This window comes from Eublepharis macularius, chromosome 14 (assembly GCF_028583425.1).
Source record: "Eublepharis macularius isolate TG4126 chromosome 14, MPM_Emac_v1.0, whole genome shotgun sequence".
In the NCBI taxonomy this organism is placed as follows: domain Eukaryota; kingdom Metazoa; phylum Chordata; class Lepidosauria; order Squamata; family Eublepharidae; genus Eublepharis; species Eublepharis macularius.
Genome location: NC_072803.1, coordinates 20,049,298 through 20,075,329, shown reverse-complemented (window position 1 = coordinate 20,075,329; position 26,032 = coordinate 20,049,298). Strand labels below are relative to the sequence as shown.

Below are 26,032 nucleotides of genomic sequence, written 5' to 3'. Positions count from 1 at the left end.
TCGCCGCCATCATAGGCCAGCAAGGGGAAGGTCCCGCCTGCCTGCCAAGCCTCTAGCTCCAGAACGGGGAGGGCAGGCGGCAGGATGGGCAGGCGTGTCTACCAGCCCTTCACCACTGCAATCACCGGCAGAGGAAAGGGCACCCACCTGCCAAGCTTCTGCCACCAGATTGGGCGGCCAGGCGGCAGGACGGGTGGGTGCACCTCCCAGCCCTTCCCTGCTACAATTGGCTGGTACTGGGGAGGGGGCAATGCCAGGCCCAACTGCCCTGTCCCCCCTCACCTTGATCGGGGTGCCAGGGAGGCGGCAATGCCTGGTCTGTCTGCCCTGCCCTTTCTAGAGCCCATTGTATTTTTTCCCCATAGCGGGCTTAGTTGCTAGTATAAAATAAATAACATCTCAAAACGGCACCTTTTGCTTGTACAGCTAGTGTGATGTGGTGGCTTCAGTACTGGCCTTCGAGAAGGGAGACCCAATTTCAAATCCCTGCTCAGCATGAATCTCACTGGGAGGCCAGCCAAATCTATCTTACAGGACGGTTGTTTGGAGAAACTGTTCAGAGGGACTTCTAAGTAGGTCATTTTGATTTCCTTACAGGAAAGGTGGGATAACAAAGTAATAGATGCTTTGGCAGATATCTGTAGGCCTAACAAGAATTTAAGCCAAGAAAGCTCCTTTTTAATGTCTTTTTTAAAAAATTCCCTAGAGCTACAGCAAGCACACAGCTCACCTACAGCTCCATCTGGCTTTTTGGCAGACTGGAGCAACCGCGGCAGCCGGATCAGCAGCAACAGCTCCGGAAAGCACCACAGAATCCCCGGTAGGAGAAGTAACTCTTCTTTTCCAAGTCTCTGAGAGAATGGGGGCGAGGGGAGGAGGTTCAGATAAAGAGCATTTTTTCAGAGCTCTTTTAGAGCAAAACTATCATGTATAGTTTTATCCCATCTTTCTTCTAGGGAGCTCATGGCAGCATATACGGCTATTTTTCCCACATTTTATCCTCTTAGCCAACCCTATGTGGTAAGCTAGGCTGAGAGAGAGAACAACTGGCTCAAGGATGCCCAGCATGCTTTGCCACTAACTGAATGGGGATTAGAACCTTCTAGATCTTTGTCTGACATGCTAGGCATTACCATACCTTTATCACTTTAGAGATAAATTTCTACTGAGAGTATGTGAGTTAGCTATAAAAAAAAAAGCTGCGTTTTAAAAACATTGTGAAGTGGGAGATTTCTTTAAAAGTTAGGAGGGCTATTTCATTTATTTTTTAAAGGCAGTGGGATCTGTCTGTCTCTTAAGATTGGTTTGAAAGAAGTCCTCCCTCTCACAGAAGGAGTCTTCCTCATACACCTTCCATTCTGGGAAGGAATGAACTTATTCCCTAAGCAAAAGGCCTTGACCTATTTTCTTCCTGCAAGGTGAAACCAAGCCAACATTTCATCCAATCACAGGGACAAGTATCATGTAAGGGCCCTGAGAGTTTGCCCAGTACATCTGGGTATCAGAATGCGTTTATAATCACTTTGCCTGAGATTATGCAAGAAACAGGAACTTCCTATGCCTATTTCCCCCTCCTGATAATAACAGTGGGAGCAAAGAGAATTGGGTGGGTGGGGTGTTTAAAGCTTCTCTGCTAGTTCTTCCCTGACCCCTCCCCAACAGTCCCCCCTTCCCTGGGCAGACTCTGACACTAGAAGGGAGTCCAATTGTGGCCAAACAGCTTGGGAATGGTTCCAAGAGAGAACTAGCAGATGCTGGGAAGCTTTGGCTCTCCTTCTTTCGGTTGATCCTTCCCTGAGTGCCTCCTGCCCCCACATTCTTAAAAAATATGGGCTTGGGACCCTGAAATGTGGTTCCTGAGGTCTAGTTTGGCCCTTATAGGATACACCAAGATGAGACCGAGGGCAGTTTGGGGCACCGCTTGCTTTTAGGGTATGCGTGGCTGTTATTTCCTTTATTTTCTTTATCGAGAACGAATTCCCTAGTTTTCTCTCTGAAGCAGCTTACAACACTCTCCCTTCTCCATGTTTATCCTCACAACAACTCTGTGAGAGCGTGCGGCTAACCCAAGACAGAGAGTGTGCTTACCCAGCAAGTTTCCATGGAAGAGCAGGGATCTGAACCTGGGTTTCCCAGATCCTACCCTAAACCTCTATAATATACTTCAGCACCACACAAGAACAGAGCACAGGGACAAAATGCCTACTTCAGCAACTCTGTCAGATCACTGCTGGGCACTCTTAATGTCCCCAAAGTCACGGTCTTTTGCATGGCTGAAGTCAACTGGCAATGGAAAACTCTGCAGGATACATCCAAGAGCCAAGGCCACTTAGCTCTTGCACAGAGAAATCCCTTTTTACAAAACATTTGCATTTGTGAACGGCTACCCTAGACCAACCCTGTGAATAAGCACAAAGCCCTGTCGTTTCCATTCTTGAATGCAGTTGCAGATATGCACGTCTTTATGACATACAACTGCTCAGGGCTTTTTTTCTGGGAAAAGAGGTGGTGGAACTCAGTGGGTTGCCCTCGGAGAAAATGGTCACATGGCTGGTGGCCCCGCCCCCTGATCTCCAGACAGAGGGGAGTTTAGATTGCTCTCTGCGCCACTCCAGCAGTGCGGAGTAGAATCGAAACTCTCCTCTGTCTGGAGATCAGGGGGTGGGGCCACTAGCCATGTGACCATTTTCAAGAGGTTCCGGAACTCCGTTCCACCACGTTCCAGCTGAAAAAAAGCCCTGCTACTGCTTTATGTAGATCAGGTACTCTTTCCTGTAGTTCAACGGCCTGCTTTGGCACCCAGTCAGAATGGTTCTGCTTGCATACAGATGTGTGTAAAAGAGCATTTCACAGTGTTGCAGACACATTCTGAGGTCTGTTTTTTAAACCTTCCCAGCAGCAGAAGAAGGGAGGGAGAGGCAGCTGTGGACATTCCAGTTTGTTTTAGAGATCATTTGATCAGAGGAATGGTAGCGATTCCAAGCTAATTCATCTGAGGTCACCAAGTATTATTTACTGAAAGTGCCCTTTGACAAATTCTTACAGTCTGTGATGCCCTGGAGTGAGGATGCTGGGTACTTTTGGCTAGAATGACCCGGGCAGTCTGTGTTTGCTATTCCTGTTCTTGAAACTCTGTCCTGTGTCATTTTCCAGGGGATGTACAAGTAACGAGAAGGGAGATTTGAATGCCTGGTATTACGAACTGTTTTCTTTACATTCAGACTCTAACGGGACCTCCAATTGGGGGAATTCAGGAAGTAGATAAGCCAAATATTCTGTTTGGTGGGATAGTGAGTTTCCAAGTAGCATGGAGAAAACATGTCCTGTCCCTTTAATAGAGGTTTGCTGTGTGGAAAAGAGCATTGTGAATCTTTTCCTGGCATGGAGGTAAATAACATCACTTGGCAAATAACATCCCATTAAGCCTCTGTTAAAAGGATGGCATTTTTGCCTCCAGGCTGCTGACAAGCCTAGTGGGGGCTTTACCAACAACCCAGAGGAGTTAGCCGTGTTAGTCTGTTGTTGCAAAATAGTAAAGAGTCCAGTAGCACCTTTAAGACTAACCCACTTTATTATAGCATAAGCTTTTGAGAACCATGTGCCTCTGATGAAGAGAGCTGTGGTTCTTGAAAGCTTATGCTACAATAAAGCGGGTTAGTCTTGAAGGTGCTACTGGGCTCTTTACCATTTTCCAACGATGCCACCTTTCACATTCTCTTAAAATGGCAGTAGGGGGCAGCAGAGCTTTATGTTAAGACAAGACCTAACAGCGAGCTTTTCTTTCAAGTTTTTTTTTTCATCCTAGTGCTTGGACCTCTTTGGGCTTTCAGTCTCCTCCTGTTCTGTGTGTAGGATGGCTAAGCATCCCTTTTCAAGTGCTGTCCATGGTCTGCTGTCTTGACAAGCTAACATAGACAATGTTCTCATGTGCTGCTGCTATTTTAAACATCTGTCTTATGTTGTTCTGTGATCCACCCCCCCCCTCGCCCAGTAGAACTGACAAGTTGGGGGACATAGCCTGGGCTGTACCACTACAGGAAGGGCTCAGATACATGACTTTTCCTCCTTATAAAAAATCCCACCTGTACAGAAAACTAGATACAGAAGGAAAGAGTTCTAGCCTAGCATTCTTCCTCACATTCTAATCTATGTGCAAATTTTCTTGATTCTATGGAGGAGTATTCAGTTTGGTGAGATCCACCTGCACTTTGAGACATCAGGGCTGTGGATTCCTCCCTGACCATGTCAGTTTCACCCCAAATGACTCTTTCTTTCCCGATCATCCCATCTCTGCGTCCTCATCTCACTGAGAACTGGGACTCAGTATTCCATTGTTGTGTGAGTTCATTTCCTTCACTACTTGTACATTGGCAGCCAGGGCCAGGGTGTGGTGGTGACTGGTTGCAGTTTTTCTCAGTCTATCCCCACCCATCCCTTGCGTACAGAAACACAAATATGCACAGTTTGGTAGCAGGACACACACAATAATAAAGCTCTCTCCTTCTCTGCTATTGGTCATCAGGTTGATTGCACTGGGGAATAAACAGGTAGCTAATATCTTTTCATATATTTTTCACAGGTATAATAAAATGGATTACAAAGCTGCTCGGTATTCTCATGTTTTGCAATATTAAGCCTCTTTCCACAAAGCAAAACACACCAAACCCCTACATGAACAACTAAGAGCCGATTTGCAGGTTACAGCCCTGATGCCGAAGCTCTTGAAAAATTTCTGACATCTTCATTGTAATGGGGACTAGAACATGTGTCAGTCCTTATCACATGACTCTTCTGTGCTGTGTGCAGTTTCCCACACTGGTATTGCACATTTCCATTTATGGCTGCCAGTGGTATACAGACTCTTCACATTTTGCAAAAACCCACATGACAAATAACACTGCAAATTGTAGCCCTGTGAATGCCTTTGGGAGCCTTTTTTCTTAGCTGCCACCGTGTGGGGCCGTAATGTCATATCACAATGCATTTTGAGGTAGGAACATCCACACACTTTATTTTAAATACGCTTGTAAATACCTAAGTTGTCAATGCGCCCTCATGTGGAGACAGCTGGCATTTACCACTCCACAGCAAACCACTGACATCCATGGGTTGCTCTGGTGTGCTAAATACCTCATTGCAGGCCCATATAAGCAACCACCAGATGGTGAAATCCCCTCATGGTAATGTGACGGTGTTGGCAAATAATAGATGAACAGGCCTCGAGAAGAACAAAATGGCTTCAGAATGACTGGTGTGGTATAGCAGTTGGACTAGGGGTCTGTGTAACCCGTGTTTGAATCCTTACTCTGCTATGGAAACTCACTGAGTGACCTTTGGCTACTCAGTCTCTAGGGTAGTTGTACTGAGGATAAAATGGAGGCAGAAGGAACGATGTTGTAAGTTGCATTGGGATAAAAGCCGAATATAAATATACTTCTTAGAGGGCACTTGTTTTGATCCCAGGGTAAACAGCATGTAAGTTGAAACTGTCAGAGAAAGGGACGCAGAAAACAAAGAAAACCATGAAAAAGAAAGGGCTTGAGTGGAAGGCCTCAGGTGTTTACTTCACTATAATGGAGAGAAGTACAATTTTGTCTGTCAGGTCTAGGCAAGTCTTACATAAAGGTGCACTTCAGACATAATACAAAACTATTGTTAATTTTAACTTTGGTCATTTTGGGAAACCAGGATTCGGTTTGCAACCAAGCAGTCGAATCCTGGTTGTGTCTCAACAAATGCCGGTTTCATCACCTTCCCTCTGGCCAGGGTCTCTGTAGCTGGGCAGTGAGTACAGGTATTGCCAGGACTAAGCCAGAATGTCCACCGAACCATACTTAAGACTCTTGTTAATAAGCCAACTTCAAGTCATGGCTTCAGATTCTGGTCTGACAGACCCGAATGAAACAGTTTGTGGAACGGCCCATGTTTAGACAATCAAAATAACCATCGTGCCTTTCATTAAGCCATGTTTCCTGTTATCTCTGAACAGAGTGAAAAGTGGGACCTAGAAGGTGTGAGGCAGGGTCTGCTTAGAAATGTTCCAAACCTTCTGAGAAATTGCCTTCAAAGAGCTTCCAGAGCTAGAGATACACTTAAAATGTGGGCTTAAAGTTGGCTGTGGGGGTAAATACATTCTAGTCTGTGCACTTTGCTGCCAGTTTTTTTTATCAAGGAAGCCTTGTTGCTGGATGAGCCCCCCTGAGCGGGTGGGCTGGCTGCCTCTTGAACCTGGAGACTTCTTTGACGGCCTTTCAAATCCTTAATACGGTGCCGCCTTCATCAGACCTCGCCTCGGTGCCCCATGCCCATAATACCTCCTCAGATATTCATAAAGCAGCGTCTTCAAGGAAGAGGCAACGGGGCTAAACCGGACATTCTAGGAAAAGGAATTTGTTTCTGTCACAAAACGGGTGAGAAGAGAAGGTTTGTTGCATGTGCTCCTATAGCACCTTGAAGCCCTAACAAAGGCCCGGCTTTTACTTGAAGCACAATTAAATGATAATGCTACGGCAGGATTGTACCACTTCAAGTGGCAGGGGGGAGCTTCCTGGTTTCACTGCTCCCGCGTGCACCCTTCCTGAAGACAAAAAAGAAAATCATCTCAAGGAGAAAACTAGGCTTGAAACCTCCTGACTTGTGTGCCAGTTTCCAAGTCAAGGATGTCTTTTTTCATGGGGGTGGGAATGAAACACTGAATCCACTCCCCCTGGGATTCATCCTTCAGCCTGAAATTGCTGGAGAGCAACCAGGGTAGGTAAAATATGAGCATCTGCCTTTGCCCGTGCTGGCTAGAGAAAGGGTCCCTAACCCTGCTGAACTTGAGGGTGCTTTTGGACTTTTGAGAACAGATAGGGGGCACCACAGCAAAATGGCTGCTGTGGGTCCAATCACAAAACCTTGGGAGGTTTGTCAAACTGTTCGGGGGTTGCAAGCCAAGCAACGCAGCAGTTTCCAAATGGATGCTCCTGCAGGCACAAAGGTGACATCTTGTGGTCTCTTCGAAAGCACCTCCTACAGCAGTGAAATGGAGGAAAGCCAAGACTGAGTCTCTGCTTTGGATAAGAAGAAGCCAGGGGGCACCCAGGGGGGAAATATATATATTATTTTTTTAAGTGTGAAGGAGCATTCAGAACTGGCATCTCCACCCCCAAGCATTTCTCCCCTGTTCGAATCCAGCGGATTACACTTTGTGTTGTACCTTTGCATCCTGACTCTGTTCTTTGCAACATCCCTCCCGGCCCCTGACTGAGATATAAGGGCTCAGGGATCTCCATTCCTATTTGTATCTGACGAAGGGAGCTTTGACTCTCAGAAGCTTCTACACTGGAAATCTTGTTGGTCTTTAAGGGGCTCCTGGGCTTGCTATCCCACCTGCCCTTTGCCATGATGCAGCCCGTTCTACCACTTTTTCAGCCCATTCCCTCATTCCCCTGCATGTGTAAACCAGGGAGGAGTCTGGAGTGTTAATTAAAGTACATTAGAATACATTTGCCATTTTGCCCTAAATTGCCCTCCAGGGACCTCAAGCCTCAGCTGATAGCTGCCAAGGCGGGCTCTTCCTCCTCCACTCTAACAATCCTTTGGTGTCACCCACGTATTAGGTGCTGTTTAAAATGCAAAATTAATTTGGACAAAACACGAATTGGGAGGAGGAGGAATCAAGGGCTGATGGGGGAGGGAAAATGTCAGAGGACTAAAGATGACCTCCCCCACAAATACTGGGGCTCATACAGTGACAGATAACAGGTTGCTATGTAGGCTGCCCTCCCTCCTCTTGTGAATTAACAAATTTCACATGCAAACACATACACACACACACAGGTGCACTGCCCTGTTCCCCTTCAGCGGTGCTGTGACCTGCTGACAGTGTCTCCGTTTGAGGGAACGGCCCCTATTGGTCGTGGGAGATGCTAGGGAATATTATGGCTCTAATCTCCTTTCTGCATCCCTGCTGCCCAGGAAAGTTAAGTGCCTGATCAATTTGCCCAGAGAGATTCTGTCAGGCAGTTAATGTTTCTCTGGGTCTCCCCCCCCCCCCCACCTAAGACACATTAAGTTTTCCTAATCTGAATTGGATCTGGCTGTCATGTGCTTGGGTTGGGGGATGTTGCCTAATGAAACTCTCAAGGACAACATTATTCCTCGTTTCTTACACATAGGTCAATGATGCAATCCCACTGACAGCCCTGTTTCTGCCAGAGAGAGACGGTGACTACTCTCCTTTCTCACATTGGATGTGAGCGTGGTGGCGCCCGCAGGCCTTTTGTAGCCTTCCAAGGCACTTTCATGCTGATTGCAAACTTCTGTAGGCCCCAGAGAGGTGTGAACCCCATTGGTTCCTGTGTGCAAATAATCTGGTCGGTCTGGATTACTTCCAGACCAGGCGTCTTCCTTGCTAAACCTGGATAACAGCCTGGAATTCTGGGATAGATGGCCGACATCGGTCGTTTTCACAAGAGTTATTTGTCCTGGATAGAATGCTGTTTGGAAGCAGTTTTCCTCCTTGCTTTCCTACAGCACGATGGTGCATTCATATATCTCCAGCTTTTCTCCAGTCTTCCCCAAAACTGCTCTGCTGCAGAGTTTTGGGAAAGATCACAATAAAGCCTAGATGACTGCCATGTGGGTGGGAAAGTTGGGATTTTCATGGTCCTCCTGTCCACATAGCAGCCATTTTCCCTGCCCGTCTTTTTCCTCCTCCTGCTACTCAGAAGGGTTTTTTTTTTTTTACAAAAATGGTTACTGAATATCATTATACTAGCAATAAAGACCGTTGTGGGGGGGAAATACAATGGGCTCTATAAAGGGCAGGAAAAGGGTAGCTCTCTTTCCCCCCCCCCAAACACTGGGGAGCCCCATCTGCAACATCCTCTTTTATCCAGCCTCTCAACTACTTTGGTCCTGACTGTTAATATAGATTACTGGTCCTCTGAATTACTTGGTTGAGGAATGGAACGCTGGAGCTGGGTTTAGCTGTTTGGAAGAGTGGAAATGGGCATGTTGGTTCCCACTCCTTTGGGTGACTGAGGACTGTTTGGGACTGTTGTGAGCCATTCTGAAACATCAGGGGACTGGCTGACCATTTATTTTCCTTGTGGTTCTTTTCATAGGGGAATCAAGAAAGGTCCTGAAGTCCTACAGCTCCCCAAAGTTCTCGCAGGGCAGCGCCTCGCATAATGTTGCCAGTCTATTGCCTCCGCCTCCTCCAGTCCCTCCAGGCTTTCAAGTTTCCCAAGATCACAGCGCCCAGCAAGAGTAAGTAGGACTCTGAAGTGCCTTTGTAGTTTATCTTCTAAAGGCCTCTTTTGATCCTCCTCCTACTGTATATTTAGAATATAGGCACTGGAGGATCTAAGGGCTGCTTACACAAGAAAAACCTCGATCAGTTTTTTTTTCTTTTGTATATCCCAGTGCCACCATTTTGCACACACTTTGAAACATTTGTGCATGCTGTACTCTTGTTCAGGGATGACAAACAGGTTTGACTTGAATGGACCCTTAAAATAGTTGTCCAGAGCAGAGGAGAAAATATCAGCAGGAGCTGCTTTTCAACCCCCTGAATTGAACTGCAAAACAAAACTGCATCCTGTGAAATGTTTTCTTGGACCAGTCTGTTTTGGCTTATGGGCCAGCGTGCAGTAGGGGTTAGAGTGTCGGACTAGAATCTTGGAGACCTGGGTTCAAATTCCTACTCTGCCATGGAAGCTCATTGGGTGACCTTGGGCCAATCACAAGTCTCAGCTTAATCAACCTCACAGGTTTATTGTGAGGATAGGAGCAGTCTATCTCTTCCTACAGGCCAGATCCTAAAGGCCTCTAATCCTCTGGGACAGCTCTGCTGGGCCCACATGATGCAAACACAACAGTGGTCGGAAAGTACTGCTTCTTTGCTGCCAGAACTGCCAGGTGATGCCTCCGTGCTTGGCTTGTGGACTGCCAGGAGGCGTCTGGCAGGCTGCTGCCGGAAGCCGGAAGCCGGACCTGTGGTCCGAGTCAATGGGCCTCTTCTTAGGTTCTTATGCAAAAATGTTGTCAAGTTGAACACTTTGTTTTTAAGTGCACAATTTGGGTTGTCTTGGCACTCATTTTTTAAGACTTTCCCTCCCTAACTCTGAAGAAAAGCGTCCCTGGCCATTGGGCTCTGGCTTTGATAAGTTATCAGAGCTTGTAACCTGACCTACGGTATAATTGATATCTCACCCGTCGTTCTGGAGCCAGACTCTGCCACATTCCACGCTTCCTTCCTGCTTCCGCACACCTTTGGCTGGGCCAAGCACTGCAGCTGTAGCTATGCTCCCTCCATGCTGACTCATCTTCCAATCAAGACAGGTGCTTAGAATAAATTAAATTGCTTATCGTCCCCTCTGGCACCCAGAAGGGAAATCTACATGCATTTCATAATGTCTGCAGGAGTCATATGATGGATTGTCTTTGGGAGGAAAAAAAAAAAGAATTTCAAACCTACCTTCTACCTACTTTGCACTTAAAAAGCCACAAATCATGCTAAGAATCTGCGTCTTGCTCGAAGGGAGATTTCTCGCTTAATAGGGCAGGCCTCTGTACAAGTGCCCAGCTCTTTAAGTAAATGGACAATTATCATTCCAGGAAAGTAAATCAATCCATTAGTGAAATATCAGCTGACTCCATCCTTTTTGCTGCCCTTGTGAATCCCACATTTATGAAGGGAAAAAACGTTGTCCTTGGATCTGGGCATGAAATAATTTCAGTGTCATTCTAAATTTATGGGCAATTACACAATAATTGGCTGCTCTATTGAAAATACATTTTGTTGCTGAACAGATTGGGGCAGGGTTGGTTTGAGAAGGGAAACGGACGTTTGTTTCCTGGTGTCCTTGTGTTGTTGATGCAGCCGGCCTCATGCTGAGTTCAGATGCTGCGCCCTCTAGGGACTGGGAGGACCAATGTCTGTGACCCTTCATGGTAACCATTGCCTTTAGGGTGGCATCTGCTAGCTGTGGGAACACACACAGTTTTTATTTCACGAGGAACTATTTGTTTACAAAAACTGCCTGGACAAAACTTCCAGGAGAAAACTGAGGTTGCTTCCTCACGGGTGTTTTTTTTGTGCTTTGGCATCCAAACAGGAGCCATTTTGTGGAACATTCACATGACATCATCCTCTCCCTATCCACATTCCAGCTTTCCCCCCATCTTTGCTATGCTGTTTCGTGAACCTAGTTTACTATGATAATGCGGACCAAGCATGGAAAGGAGCACAGTTCTGACATTTCTGCCGCCGTTTTCTTGACATTTCTGCCATGCCACTGAAGGGCTTTTGACATTTCTGCCAAGGCACTGAAGGACTTAGAGAGGGCTTTAAATTGCTATAGCACTACAATACTATAGCAATTACTACTTTTTTGAAAGTCCTCAAAAATCTTCCACTGGCATGGTGGGAAAAAATGCAGGCAAAAAAGTAGTTAAAAGAGGAAAGGGCACAAAAGACTCATGCATGGATGCGCTGTTGCCAATACAAATGCCTCTGCATTTGCAGCAGTGATGCATGGAAAATGGAGAACCCTTGCCATGTTGTTGTGGCCTAAAATGGCTGCACTCAAACAACAAAACACAGTTGTGCTATAACTCAGGGCTAGCCACTTCTGTGCCTTTTACATGAAATTCTCAACAACACTGGCAGTGGCTGGAAGTAGTTGTGCTGTCTCCCAGTGCTGCAGAACTGCTGTAAAGCTGTCATAAAGCACACTGCCGGAAGTTGCAGTGAAACACAACAGTTGCAACAAATATACGCTTTAACAAGAAGTTGAAAAACAAAATCCCTCCTGCTGAAATGTAGATATAACATCATAATGTCCTCCAGCAAATTTAAATGCTCTCAGAATGAAGCAAACAAAACATGGCCATTTCCACACAACTTACCGGCCTCTGGAAAGTTGTGCAAAACACGTGGAAGATAGCGTCTTCTCATGCGAAATCGCATCAGGAAGATGCGATGTTGCACAAAACTCCCGGATGATAGTGTCTTCCTGGTGCGATTTTGTGCGAGAAGATGCTATCTTCCGTGTGTTTTGCACAATGTTCTGGAGGCCAGTAAGGCATGTGGAAACAGCCCAGGAATGGTTCTTGGGGAAGTTTAAATGGTTCAAAATATGGCTGTTTCCACGCGACTTACTGGCCTCCAGAAAGTTGTGCAAAACACGTGGAAGATAGCATCTTCTCGTGTGGAATCGCACCAGGAAGACGTGATGTTGCCCCAAACTCCCAGATGATAGCATCTTGCTGGCATGATTTCACGCAAGAAGACACTATCTTCAGCGGGTTTTGCACAACATTCTGGAGGCTGGTAAGTCATCTGGAAACAGCCCAGGAATGGTTCTAGGGGAAGTTTAAATGGTTCCTAACAGCATAGCCATCACAGTATAGGAGGGGAAGCAAAGCATTCTACTAAGTGGGGTGGAGGGGGGGGGTGGAGGCATTAAGAACTTTTGCAAAGGGCTGTAGCATGCAAACCGCATCTAAATGAACTACTTAAAGCCAATGCTAAAACAAGAGCAGATTCTGTATTGATTTGTCCTGCATTACAAATAGTGCCTAGGAACACATCTGGAGAGCTACGGGGGCTGGTTTTGCCTCCACTTTGTGGTCTACACCAAGGGTTGCCAACTACCTGGCATCTTGCCTCTTTAACAGAGGCCTAATATGTGGAAATGGGCAACTGAAGCTTTTCATGGCACAGAGGTAAATAACATCACCTACAAAATAACTTTCCATTAAGCTTCTGTCAAAGGGACAAAACATTTTTTTCTGCAGCTTGCTGGCAACCCTGCCGGCATCTCAAAGTTTTTAAAGCATCAGTGGCTCAGTGGTGGAGCACATGCTTTGCACGCTAAAGGTCTAATCCTTGGGATCTTCAGTTCAAGCATCTCAGGTAGCTGAGGAAGACCTTCCTTTGTCTGTGCCTTTAGAGAATTCAGTCTGAGTCACAGTGCTAAGTTAAGAGGACCAGAGGACTAACTTCGTATAAGGCAGCTCCATAGTAAGCGGGGGAGGAAATGAATGTGGATGGACGAGCGTTTACTGGATAAAGAGTTAACTGATAGTATGTAAGCCACCTTCCTTGTAACTTACCAGACTGCTTCTGCTCTTGACAGAGAGAACACATAGTTCCCTTTTAGAAATCAAAACTCTGGGATGTCCTTCTTTAACTTCACTGAACACAATCCTTCTGGGGAAGGACTGAGAAAGGAATTCCCATACATTAAGAGTGTACGCACAGGACAGAATGTCCCCACAAAAATGGACTAATGACTTTGTCCATGAATGCTCTCCCAGTAGTACTGCCTTTTAATGATTCATCCAGAATTTGAATTAAGATTGGCCCATTTGGCCCATTAGTGGACCTGTGTTGAATAGCAGCCTCTCTTACAGGAAGAGCCCTGATGGATCAGACCCAAGCTCCATCATTCCCGCATCTTTTTAGGTGGGTAGCCGTGCTGGTCTGCAGTAGAAGGGGAAGATTCAGGTCCAGTAGCACCTTAAAGACCAACAAGATTTCCACGGTATAAGCTTTCCAAAGTCAAAGCTCCTTCTGTCAGCTGGAGCAGTGTCTCTCAAAAGCTCATACCCAGGAAATTTTGTTGGTCATCAAGGAGCTACTGGACTCGAATCTTGCCATTCCGACATCTTTTTCCCCCCGGTGGCCAACCAGTGCCTGCAGGAAGACCCCAAGTACGGACACAGAAGCAAACTGTCTCTGAAGGTGTATGTGACAGCCATCAATCGAGTGGCCTCATTTTCTTTGTCTAGTCCTCTCAAGGTCTCAGGAAGGGGAAGCTTTTTTCATAGCTGGAAAAGTCAGCTATTGAGCCTTAAACCTTCGGTAAGACAAGCGTGGACTCTGCCACTAAGCCATGGCTCTTCCGTCCATCCCTTCCTCCCCATCAATCAGGCAACACAGATAAGGTTAACAGTTCTGCAGATGCATCAAATCTGAATATATTCTGTTATCCCTTGTTTCCTGGAGTCATTCACAAATAAATGAATACTCATACCACACATGCACAACGCTAACATCCATTGATATCCTCCTCTACCATAGCTCTTTTCCCATGGAGTTGATTGACATGTTCCTACTTCTCCAAAGCATGCTTGTGGAGGATGAGGAAAGTGATGTTGGCAAACCACGGGATATAATGGCAAACTGTGGTTTGCTGAGAAAGAGGAAATGAGTAAGGGAGTCCCAGCCCATGTAAAGAAGGGGTGTGGACATGTAGGGCTGGTGCCACCATTGAGGCAGTGAGGCAGGCGCCGCGGGCACTGAGGCACTGAAGGGGACACTGGAGGGAGTGCTGGGGGCAGAGGTGCATGCCACAGAGCTGGCGTGCCTGGCCCGCAGCTGCTGCAGGCATCCTGGGTGACGTGCATAACCTCCCCAGCCACCTGCTGTGCCCGACTGGGAGCGCGGGCAGCCTCTGCGTGCTGGCTAATGGGGCCGGCTTGCTGCATGATGACATCATCATGTTGTGACATCATCACGCAATCCAGGGGGGGCGCATGTAGGGGCAGCCGTGGGTGCCAGAAACCCTGCCACCGCCGCTGTGGGCATGAACCCAAGACTCAGGCGTGAACAACATGGTTTGGCCATTACATGTGAATTGAGTCACAGTTCTTCTCTTTCCCTTTGGTTTTCAGCAGAGCAGGTTCAAGGAATTTTGTTAGTTTGGGGGGGGCACACCCATCCCCTCCTGGGCAAGTGCCAGTGCCAGCTGGGTTCCACGGTAAATCTCTGTGGCATTGCTGCAGGGGCTTGACTTGGCCTTGGCCAAGGGGGGGGGGGTGCAGACTCAGCCGGTGATGCCAGTCAACTCCTGTGCTACTGATAGCGGGTGCATCAGTGCCCTTCTCATTATGCCACCTGCCTGAGTGGCTTGAGCAGAGAACTGACCCGCCTTCCTGGTATGCAGAGGAGTCCTGGAGTCAGAGAAAGATCTCGTTTGCTACAGTGCCTCACAATGGCTGGCAGTTCCTCTCCCTCTTTTCAGCTTCTCTTTCTGTCTCACACGTTGTCGGAGTAGGAGAAAGTGGATCCAAAAATGCAGGTGGCAGGTGGCAGACAGCATCCATTTATATGCGAGACTGGAAAGGGGGGTGGGATTGCTGTCACCAACTGAGCAGAAGCGAGGCTGAAGAATGGTTTCATAAATGATGGCAGAGCTCCTGCCCGGAAATGGACTCGGCTCGTTTATTGGAATCACTCAAATGTTCTGGCAGAGGCATGAGCTGGACACAGTCCGGAGTCACTTAGAAAACTGAAACGCTGCCAGGGATGAGAGAGACTCCCCAGCAGCGGGGTCAGTTTGAGCATTAGGTGAGTATAGGCAGCTGCATAGAGCATTGCTGTGCAGGGTGGGCATGTTTGTATGCATGGTGCTTTCTTGCAAATCCTGCTGGTTGCCTTCTCCGCAGCCACTGAACTGAGAATCTGGACTCAATGGTTGGCTCTTCCTGTTACGGCTGTAGTGAAATGGTTCCAAACCAGTCTACTGGAAGCAAACGGGGCCTGGCTATGGGAGAGGAACTGTAGCACTTCAGCTGGAATGTCACAGGGTTTTTATGGTGTCAGATATAGGAGCTCCTGTATAAGCACCACAGCTAAACTTGGGGGGGGGGGAGCATCCTTCTTTACAATGATTTGTCTCCACCCTTTTCCCAAGGAGCTCAAAGGGGTATGCATAGTTCTTGCGTCCTCATTTTTATCCTCAAAACAGCCCTCTAAGATAGGCTAGGCTGAGAGAGAGAGAGTGACTGACCCAAGGCCACTCAGTGAGTTTCCTGGATGAATGGAGATTTGAACTTGGATCTCCCCACTTCTATTTTCTAACCACTAGGCATTGGAGCTCTGACTCACAGAAGCGTATGCTGGAGTAAATGTTGTTATTCCTTAAGGCACCCCTGGATTCCTCTTTTATTTCTCTGCACCATGGAGTGACTTCTCTGGCATGCAGTAGGAGGCACTCCAGCACTCGAAAGGAAAGTGCAGCTTCTAGGAAAGAGAGCAAGCCTTCCCTTGTTCTGTGCCTTCTAGCCTTCAGTCAGTCACTGCAACCCTAGGCTAAGCTTTGTGTTGTGTTCCTTTTACCTTTTTAAAAAAAATGCTGCCTTTGCATCCCAGTGGACAGGATACCACCCACTGAACAGCAGCAAACAAAACAAAAGCCCCAGCAGCGACTTATGTCGGTCCCATCATGTCTTGGTGTTAAAACAGACAAGCCTGGGTCAGGGGCATAATGGGAAGGGAACAGCAGTGACTCGGGGGAAAGCAGAGTCCTGGGGTGTGAGAGTCACTTGCTAGACAGGTTGGTCTCCACGTTTTGGTGCTTTACAGGTGTACCTGCACTTGCTACCTGGAGCCTCCTGCAGCCTTGGTGCCCCAGCAGCAGGATGAAGACTCCCCACAGACAGCCAAGGAGTCTCCGAGAGCAAGCCAGGCCTTCCCCACCCTGCCGTACAACCGTCTCTCTGCAGCCTCGATCTCGGTGTCCCTCAACGACGACAGGGAGACAGTGCTTACCCCGGAGGAAGTGGCTGAATACCTGGAGCTGAGCGAGGAGGCAGATTGTGCAAGGTAAAAGCAGACCGTCCCAACTGGGCCCAAGGAACTTGCATGCGTTCTCTCCTGGTCGTTCTCTTGTCTTGTATCACCAGTTGTGCACGCATCTTGTGACAGGCAGGGTTCTGTATCAACTAGGCTTGCTACACCTTCCATATCTATTGCCCACTGCTGGAGGGGGGGAAACACGCACCCGTTTTACCATAGGTTTCTGGCAATTCCTAGAGCTACCCTTTGACACTTCCAGGTTGCACCTGGAAGTGACAATGTGACATCACTGACATTGCAACCCCCCTCCCCCATGTCCCTGCCCCAAGCCCTCCTGCTGCTTGGCCTGGCAACTGTAATATCAACCCCTCCACCCATCACTACCCTCAATAGCTGCTAGCAGAAGGTAGCATACAATAATTGTGTGTTGATAAGTGGTCAGTAAAGCTAAACATGGATATTGCGAAGGCTGGATAACTTGTGGAAGTTACTCCGTGGACCTACAATTGGCAGTCCAGGTTTTTAGGGGATGATTTATGCCTCGCCTTTTTTAACTCACATAGATCTCTTATTTTAACAACGCTATAATGAATTCGTCTCTTATTTTCTTTGACCAGGACAATGTAAAAGTGTAACAGTTTTCACAGTTAAGATGGGCTGCAGTGCTCTTGATACAATGTCACATCCACGCCCAAGATTACCGAATTTACAGGCTTTTTTCTTCTGGTGAGAAAGAGTGATTTTATCTGGAAAAGGCTCACTAAGTGACTGGGATTGCTGATCCTTTTACTAGTGCCTTCACCACACTGATAGAGACATTTAAAGTGTGGACTTTATCTATTTAATCCTTACACTTCCCCAGTCAGGTCACACCTTGACTCAGACCCTGAAGGTAGAATTAGCTGGTGTCTCGAGATTCTCCCGTGATCCTCTTACCTAGCCCTAACCTAAGACCTCCCTCATGTAGCCTAACTTGCCGAATGGAGGATACCTATCCATCTGATTCCCTACGTCTTTGTATATCCACCTGAGCCCTGATAACTAGACTCCATTCCTGATCTTCCTGATCCAGGACTTCTCATTGGCTGGGAACTTTAGGAATTTACACCTCAGGGGATCAGGGATTGGCTGTGACAGCTGGAGGGCAAAACTGAAAGCCTCCAACAGGCATCCTTTGGCCAAGATTTTAAAATGCAAAAGAGGTGGATGCTAACCAGCCTTGCTCAGTAGTAAAATCTGTTGCTTGCAAGGGAATTTGTTTCCAGGAATGTGGGCTCGTGATTGAAGGTATAGGATCCTCCTACCAACAGGGCCATTTCGAGGTATTTTGTCACTCCAAGCATGGGACACTCATCACTTCCTGGGCCCACTCCACCCTTATTTGACTCCAAGCCAAGCCCCGTGCGGTTTAGGCTTGGACCTGGCTGGGGACGTTCGTGTTGCTTAGGGATGTGCATGTGTTTTAAATTTTGGTCCATTTCGTTTTGGAAATTTTTCTTTTTTACATGTGTTTCATTGTCTTTATTTTTTTATTTGTTTCTCTTTTCCTATTGTTTCCTTTCCATCTGGGATGAAATTCTCAGATATTGTACCTTTGATCCAAGGGATTCTCCCTGCCCAATTTCAGGGCAAATCAGGGGTAAACTGTCCCCATTCCATAGTCAAGAGGGTTCACTCTGGGCTACTGTTCTTTCTTCCCGTTTACTGAAATAATCCCAGAAAACTCTGCGCAGTACCTGCAACTATGTTCAGAAGTTGTGCAAGTGACTCGTGCATACTTCTGGGTCCTGCATCAACTTGTCCTGCTGCTCCCCTGAAGTAAAAGGGAAGTAAAGGGGAGTAAAAGGACATGCTTCTGTTGGGGAAGCAGTTTGTGCCTCTCTTTACATGGGAGATATGCCGTTCCCCCTTTTGTTTACTGGATGTGTGAGTCACTTGCAGTTCTTGTTCTGCCACTTCCAGGAAACGTGTGAAGGTCTCTTGCAACCCATACCGGCTCCACCGTTCTTCTCGTCTTCCCCACAGGCAGGCGAGGTTTTGCCATCGACTGAAGGCCTCCCAGGCACATGGCACCATTCCTCCCCAGCCTTGTGGGAACTGCATTTCACATAGGACTCCAGCTTCCTGCTGCCAGCGAAAGCATCCCTGGTTGCAATTAGCTAATGCGCCGGAACTGCTTGCCTCTGCAGTTTGAGGACAGCATGCCCTGCAAGGCTGACTTCTTACACTTTTGTAATTGGGACTGGGATGCAACACCACCGATTTTTTTACGGGAAGCACATTGATCCCACTAAGATAATTACAGCTCCATTTAGAGGCTAGGCGGGCCGACCGCCTGCCAGCTTAATATGTTCTCAGCAGTGTTTAACAAGCCTCAGCCAGTGCTGCCCGCCAGCTGCCTTGCCTTTCCCCCTCCATGCCACATCTACTCTTGAGGGATGGGACATTTGGCCTGCATTCCTCTTCTATAACAGAGAGTCTGGTATTACTGTAGTCTCAGTGGGAAGATAGAACAGAGAATCCACTTGAACCTCCTTAGTTTTGCAGACTGGCATTCATCTCTGTTGTGTTGTTCATACAGAAATGGGACATTTTGGAACGGGCTCTGCAGATTAGTACATCTTGGAGCACAGAGGTCCTGGCAACTTCTGAAGCCTTTATAACAATCAGTTTGTTTACAAGCAAGCAGGGGACCCACAGTGACTTGCATGGGGCATTTCATTTTCCTCTGTACTTTTTCCTCCTTAAATTCCTGGGCAGTCCCCATAGCCTCTCCCCTTTCTTCTTCCCAGCCACCAGCCAACCTACCTTTATCCCTGTCTTCTCTCCTCTCATCCTTTCAGCAGCCTTTCCCTGGGAAAAGTCTGGCAAGTTGCATGGTGGCCTCCAAGTTCACCACGACTCCTCAGAAACCAAGGTTTGAAAGGCTCAGCAATATTACTGTGGTTGCCTAGCAACCTCCCAAATGACAACTGAGAGTTCAGTGGGCATTCTTTTCTTAAGCTACAGGCATAGTTTCTAATATTTGGGAGAATTTTAATCTCCCGATGTACTATTTTTTAGATTTCAGATTTTTCTGCAAATTTGGAACTTCCTTCAGGTTTCATTTTGTGGGTCTATTAAGCCACACTTTCTGCCACTGGTTTGGCATTAGATACACAATGTTCAAATTGAGCCAGGATGATGGTGCAGTGAAGCAAGCACAACAAGCAGGCGTTGCTGTGTTCACAGGCTAAAAACATCGGTTTACATCAAACTATCAGTGGACTTCGCAAACTATCAGTGGACTTTCCCTCTACCACTGTACCACACCTTGTTTTTCTTCTGAGAATTAGCCATCCTGTTCACCAAGGCTTTGGCCATGAGTTATTTTTTTCAATCCTTCTGTATATGGATATTCTTATTGACCAGATGGTTGGCTGTTTTGTTGTAAAATCTATAGATGCTTGTAGTGATGACTGTTAGAATTCATGTTGTTATTAGCTCATGGAAATCTTTAAATGGCTCTAATTTAAAAGATATGCATTGCACATGGTCCTTTAGCTCCTTTGAACTGTGCATGGGAGGCTATTCCCTTCATGCCCTGCTTATGTGGTTCCCAGAAGCATCTAGTTTGTTCATTTTAATAAACTGGATGTGGACTAGATCTGTAGCCTTCACTTCCCAGGCCTGGGACCCACTGAGCTGCAAGCATGTGACAGGAAGTAATCACAGGACAGGAAGAGGCATAGCCAGAGATGACCACATCAGTGTCCCTGTCTGGACTCTAGGCAGCCAAGACCAAGAGATCTAGGGACAAAGGGTTGCCTACTTCCATGCAGTAGTGGCTAACCTCCCCCCCCCACACACACACACCAATTACTGCCTATCAGTGCAGCAGTGGGAGGAAAAAATGGCATGACATCATGTGCGGGAAAACCCTTGAAGAGAGGTCATAAGCTACTGTGACCCTCTAGAAATTCTACTGTTCTGAATATTCTTTAACATTGAAATTTCTGGGAGTCCTAGAACGCCCTGTGTTGTGTGATAGAGATCACTTCTGAGCGTTTGCCTAGAAATGATGTTGCAAGATCAGCTCCATCCTTGGAAAATGCTGGGTGAGGGGATTTTTTTTTGCCAGTTATGGGCTGGCAAATGCTTAGGGAAAGGAAATACGGGCTGAGCACCAAGAGGAAAGGGACAGTCAAAGGTCGCAGCCATGGAGGAATCCTCTCCATCACTGAGTGACTTCACATTGCTGTCCTGCTGCTTCTCTCAGAGTCTCTCTACACGAGACATCTTACATGGGGATGCTCAAGTGTAGGGAGATGCAATGCTGGCCGGGAAGCATAGTTTAAAAAGACAGAGCTGAAGGTTCTGTCAATTTCACCTCTCTACACAAGGGTAGTTTAAAAAGACAGAGCCAGCAGTGATCTCTCCTCAGAGGGTTTGTTAATTTCATCTTCACCTCCCCAAAGGCTCTGTCAGTTTCATCTCCCCTTTGTGCCTTTGGCTCTGTCTTTTTAATCTACACTTCCCAGCTAACATTGCTTCTCCCTACACTTGAGCATCCTGGTGTAAGCTATCTTGTGTAGAGAGACTCTCAGCATGCATACAAAGAGGAGCAGGGCGTCTGCTGCCATAGATTTCTATGCATGCTTTCTAGCAATAGGTCCAAAAGGCAGGAAAGGAAATGGTGGCAATGTAGAGACTTGCTTTGTGACCCATCTGAGTGTTCTGACCCTTGGGTTGCAGACCACCAGACTAGAAAAGAGTCCAGTAGCACCTTTAAGACTAACCAACTTTACTGTAGCATAGGCTTTCGAGAATCACAGTTCTCTTTGTCAGATTCGTCATTGCATCTGATGAAGAGAACTGTGATTCTCGAAAGCTTATGCTACAGTAAAGCTGGTTAGTCTTAAAGGTGCTACTGGACTCTTTTCTATTTTGCTACTACAGACTAACACGGCTAACACGGTTCTCCTTGTGTTCTTATTGCCTGCATTCTGCATTCTGAATCCTTCTGTCCCTCACGAATTCCCCTTCTTCTGAAAAGGAGCCCCACGCCTTTTCTATGTGCACGCACTTTGGAGACAACTTTCACGGAGCATTTCACCTCTCCCTTTTTTAATGCTAGGATGCTGTTTCTGAAACTTTTGGGCCTTGGGGCAGGATGTGGGTTGACCGCAGCTTTTGATCCTAAGTCAAACACGTTCAGTGCTGCCTGTGAAATAGTATCCCATCCCTTGGGGGAGAGCCCTCATTGGAGCTGTGGTTATGGAAGGGCAAAACCCAGCAGTTATACATCACATACATTATACCATACCATATATATATATGCTTATACTAGTAATAAAACCTTCCATCAGCAACTGTGGAGTCTGCTTTCAGCTGGGATTTGAAGAGGCACTGCTAGATGTTTGTGTCGGGGCTGTGGAGAAGCTCGGGGTTCAGAACGGGCACAGGAAAGTCCATTGGCTCAGAACCGAGGGAACAGCAGAACTGTGTGCAGCAGGATTCAGCTAAGACAACTGTGGGTTGGGTCAAATTAAAAAGGAGAATGAGAGGATGGAGGAGAAACAACGCTCTGCTTGTGTGAGGATCCTCCCTCACTGGCACCCTCTCCTGATGGCCTGCCATCCTACCAACTCTCCAGGCAGGTGTCCTCCGGCCTCAGATGGGCAGGGAAGGGGGTTGCACCACCTTGTTCCTTCTCCTGCCCTGGGAGTAGCAGCACGCTCCAGCTGTCTCTCCCTGCAAAATCCTCCTCGGCCTTCACAGGAACCTGAATTTAAAGGCCTCCCCTGGCCCCACCTCCCTGGCTCTGGCCCCAATCATCACCCCGTCTCCCTGACTGGCCCTGCTCCCAGCCTATCTGATAGGAGGGCTGGGTAGACTGTGTAGTCTCCTGGCTCCACCCCCTCCATCCCCACCTAGGGTGTGGCATTTGGTCTGCCTGGCTCGCCCCTGCTGCTTCTGAACCTTCCCCAGTGGCTCCCTTGGCATCTTGGGGCCTGCGCCTGCCTGCCTTGTGCTGATGGCAACCTCCTGTGAGCCTGGATGAAATGTAGCCATCTGGGCAACTGCAGGAGACAGGTGAGTCTGCTGAGTGGCTGCAGGCTGTTCCCCAGAGTTGTGCCTGGGCGTCGGCTGCAACTGGCCTAAGGGTGGGAGAGGCCTGGAGGCCTGTAGGGGCTTCTGCAACTGAGGTACTGCCAGAGGCTGTGCTGCAGGACCTAAAGGGGGTGCCTGCTGCTGCAGGGCTGGTGGTGAGGGTGGACAAAAGGCCGGCGTCGCCGGACAGCTTGGAATAGCCACGGCCTGGTAAAAGGAAGTTTGTGCTGAGATTGACCTTATAATTTAACTGGGATGATGTCCCTGAAATTAAGAGTCGTGCAAATGAGTTGCTAATTAAAACATCGTATTGCTGATTTCCCATTCTGGCCGTCATCTTTGATGCAGCCAGCAGTTTCAGTTCAGTTCTCCTTCCCAACCCAACGCTGGTTGTGAAAAGCAATATAATTTCTTCTGCTTTGGCACAAATGCCATGTAGGGTTGCCAACTCCAAGTTGAGGAAGTCCTGGAGATCTGAAGGCAGTGCCCAAGAAGGGCAGAGTTTGAGTAGATCGGCAGTGATGTGATGTCATGGAATCCGCCCCCCAATCTGTGATTTCCTCTGGGATCTCTGGAGATCAGCTGCAGTTCTGGAGGCTGGTAAGCCTACTGCAGAGTTATCCATGCTAGAACCCCAGCAGGGCAGTTTTCATCCATTAGGGTGTTCACGCAGGTTTAGCAATAACAACTACAACAACAAAAACAGATGGTCCCGGAGTCTGGTTTGAAAATGCATGCTGCTGTTGCAAGAACACGCAGGAACATGTAAAGCTGCCTTATACTAGCTCTCGACACATGACTCCTCTGTGTATTGATTAAACACACGGAGATGGAGAACATGCATGAGCGTGCAGGCCCTGCCCCTAAGCGATCACTGGGTCGTCTGCATGGTGTGAAAGCACAAAGCAAGTGTCTGCATGTACGTTCTCCTGAGATCTGAAACGCTGCTTTCGGAATGTAGACATTAAGTGGGAAGCAGCGAGGCTTGCCAGGCCCCTTGCCCTCCTGGCAGAAGGGGTGGGGGACCCGGCACTCACCTTGCTTTTTGTTTTTGCATGCGCATCAAGTGTGGACACACTCCCGGGCCCTGCCCAATGATGTCATTCCTGGGAGTGATGTCACACTGCCCCACGAGCATGCCTAAGAGATCTGTTCCCCCACCACTGGCCAGGTGAATTGTGGGGAGGGGTGGATGGTGAGAGCAGAGGATCCCCCACCTCCACTGGGATCTCTAGAAGGAGCATAAGCTCAGACACTGTCTGGATGCATAGGCGCCATGCTCGTGAGTTGATAATCAGGGGGGGGAGCATGTTACACCCACTCTCCCTCTCTGCATGTTCAGTCAATGCATGGAGGTTGCAATGAGTACAGTGCTAACTGAGTCAGACCATTGGCCCATCCAAGTCAGGATCTGAGGCTGAGATCTTTAAGAATGGAGGAAGGGCCCTGCAGGATCAGACCAATGTTCCATCTAGTCCAGCCACCTCTTCCGCTCAGCAGCCAACTAGTAGCCCTGGAGGGCCAACAAGCAGGGCACAGAGTCCTTCCCCTGATGCTGCCTCCTATTGCTGGGTCTCAGAGGTTTGCAGCCTCTGAATATGCACGTTCCCTTTAGTCACCAGGGCTGGTCTTTCCCATCACCCGATCTTTGAAGCTGAAGATGCTGAACCTGGGACTTTCTGCATACAAAATGGGTGCTCTGCCGCTGAGGTCCCCAGCAGGGGTGGCCTGGCCATTTAACTTGCAGGGAAATTTTCCGATGGGACCCTGCCTAAGAAGACAGCTGATGATCCGGGGCAAGCGTACCAGGCTCTAGCAACTCTGCTGGAGCCTAGGGGACTACATGGCTTAGACCTTTTATTGGCAATGGTCACTGGGGTCAGTTTGCCAGCTTCTTTCCCCTTTTGCTGCCAGTTTTCAGAAGGAAGTGATGGGTGAGTGAATGCCATTGTTTGCGCCACTGAGCTCAGTGGCCCCTGCTGCATTGGTTTGTAGCACCACGGGGCCCACTCAGCACACTTGTTTCAGAGCCATTTCCCCTTGCTGGCTCCCCAGTCTGAACTGTGTTCCTCAGCTGGGACTGTTCTTAGGTGGGACATTCTTCATTCTCCCGGGAAGATATTCTGAGGTTATATGCATAAGCAGAAATTGATGCAATTCTAAACCTGGGCTATAAGGATATTTGAAAGGCATGTTGGATGTTGGGTGGATGATTAGAGTTGCCAACTCCGGGTTGGGGAATTCCTGGATATTTGGGGGGAGAGCCTGAGGGTTTGGGGAGAGGGGCCTAATGCCATAAAGTCCACTCTCCAAAACAGCCATTTTCTCCAGAGGAACTGGACTCTGTAGCCTGGAAATGTCTTGTAATTCTGGGAAAGCTCCAGACCCCATCTGGAGGCTGGCTGCCCTACGCACGATGCAGAAGCTGTGTAGGTCTGGGTCAGATTAGAGCCTGGATGGAAGGAAGATGGAACATAAATAAATAACCAGCTTTGATGGCCATTCAGAGCTGGCCTGACCGCAATCATCCCGAAGCTCCCTTGATGCACATAGGAAAGTGTGCCCAGGAAGCCGAGAGTCCCATTTACTTGTCTTTGTTATTATGGAAGAACTCTATACAGAGAGACCAACAATAGCAAAGTAAATGGACCTGGCTGGGAGAAGGAAATAACATCATTATGCAATTTCTCTAGCGAGGCTTTCATTTGGAGCCTTTTACGTTCTTTGGATCTGATCATCATTTTTTAATTCGTCCTGATAGAGCTTCTTCATAAAGGACTTGGGCCGATAAAAGCTTTCAGGGCTCAAGTAGCAGAGACTCCATTGGCAAAGAGACGTAGCCATTATTATTGTCCATCATTTCATCATTGCTTCAGCGTGCAAGGTGCTTTGCAGTTTGCAGGCAGCCTTTTGCAGAGGAAAGGACAGTCAAAGAAAAGGGTAGAAAATCCATCCCTTTCCCTGCAGAAGCTCTTCTGAGACTAGCTAGAACTGCACAGGGTGACACTCACTACTGTGTTGGGTTCATTTGCATGCTCGGATACAACTTTCATAAACCTGAGCAGGCTTGTGCAGGAGAACTTCCCAGTGGAAAGAATGCTTCCACCTATTGTGAACTGCCTGGCTACTGCAACAGGCATCCTGAGGCTTACCTTGTGAGATGAGGTGGGGGACACCAACAGAGTGCCAAGTTTTTCCTTGGCACCTTCCTTACGGAATGTCCTCCCCTAGCAGCTCATCTAGCATTATTGTCTCCCTGGAAAGGACAATAACCATAGAATCATAGGGTTGGAAGGGACTTCTAGGGTCCTCTGTCCAACCCCCTGCACAATACAGGACATTCACAACTACCCCCCGCTTCCC

The 26,032-nt window shown here is 47.8% G+C and overlaps 1 protein-coding gene across 1 annotated transcript in view; it reads left to right on the top strand.

Annotated features, from left to right (window-relative positions):
• The window catches only part of ROBO4 (roundabout guidance receptor 4), a 77,251-nt gene that overhangs the window by 34,368 nt on the left and 16,851 nt on the right, over positions 1 to 26,032 (top strand). The window contains exons 15-17 of the mRNA XM_054998639.1: positions 707 to 820; positions 9,111 to 9,255; positions 16,364 to 16,603. Of these exons, the coding sequence (XP_054854614.1) occupies positions 707 to 820; positions 9,111 to 9,255; positions 16,364 to 16,603 (499 nt within the window). The remainder of the gene's footprint in view (positions 1 to 706; positions 821 to 9,110; positions 9,256 to 16,363; positions 16,604 to 26,032) is intronic.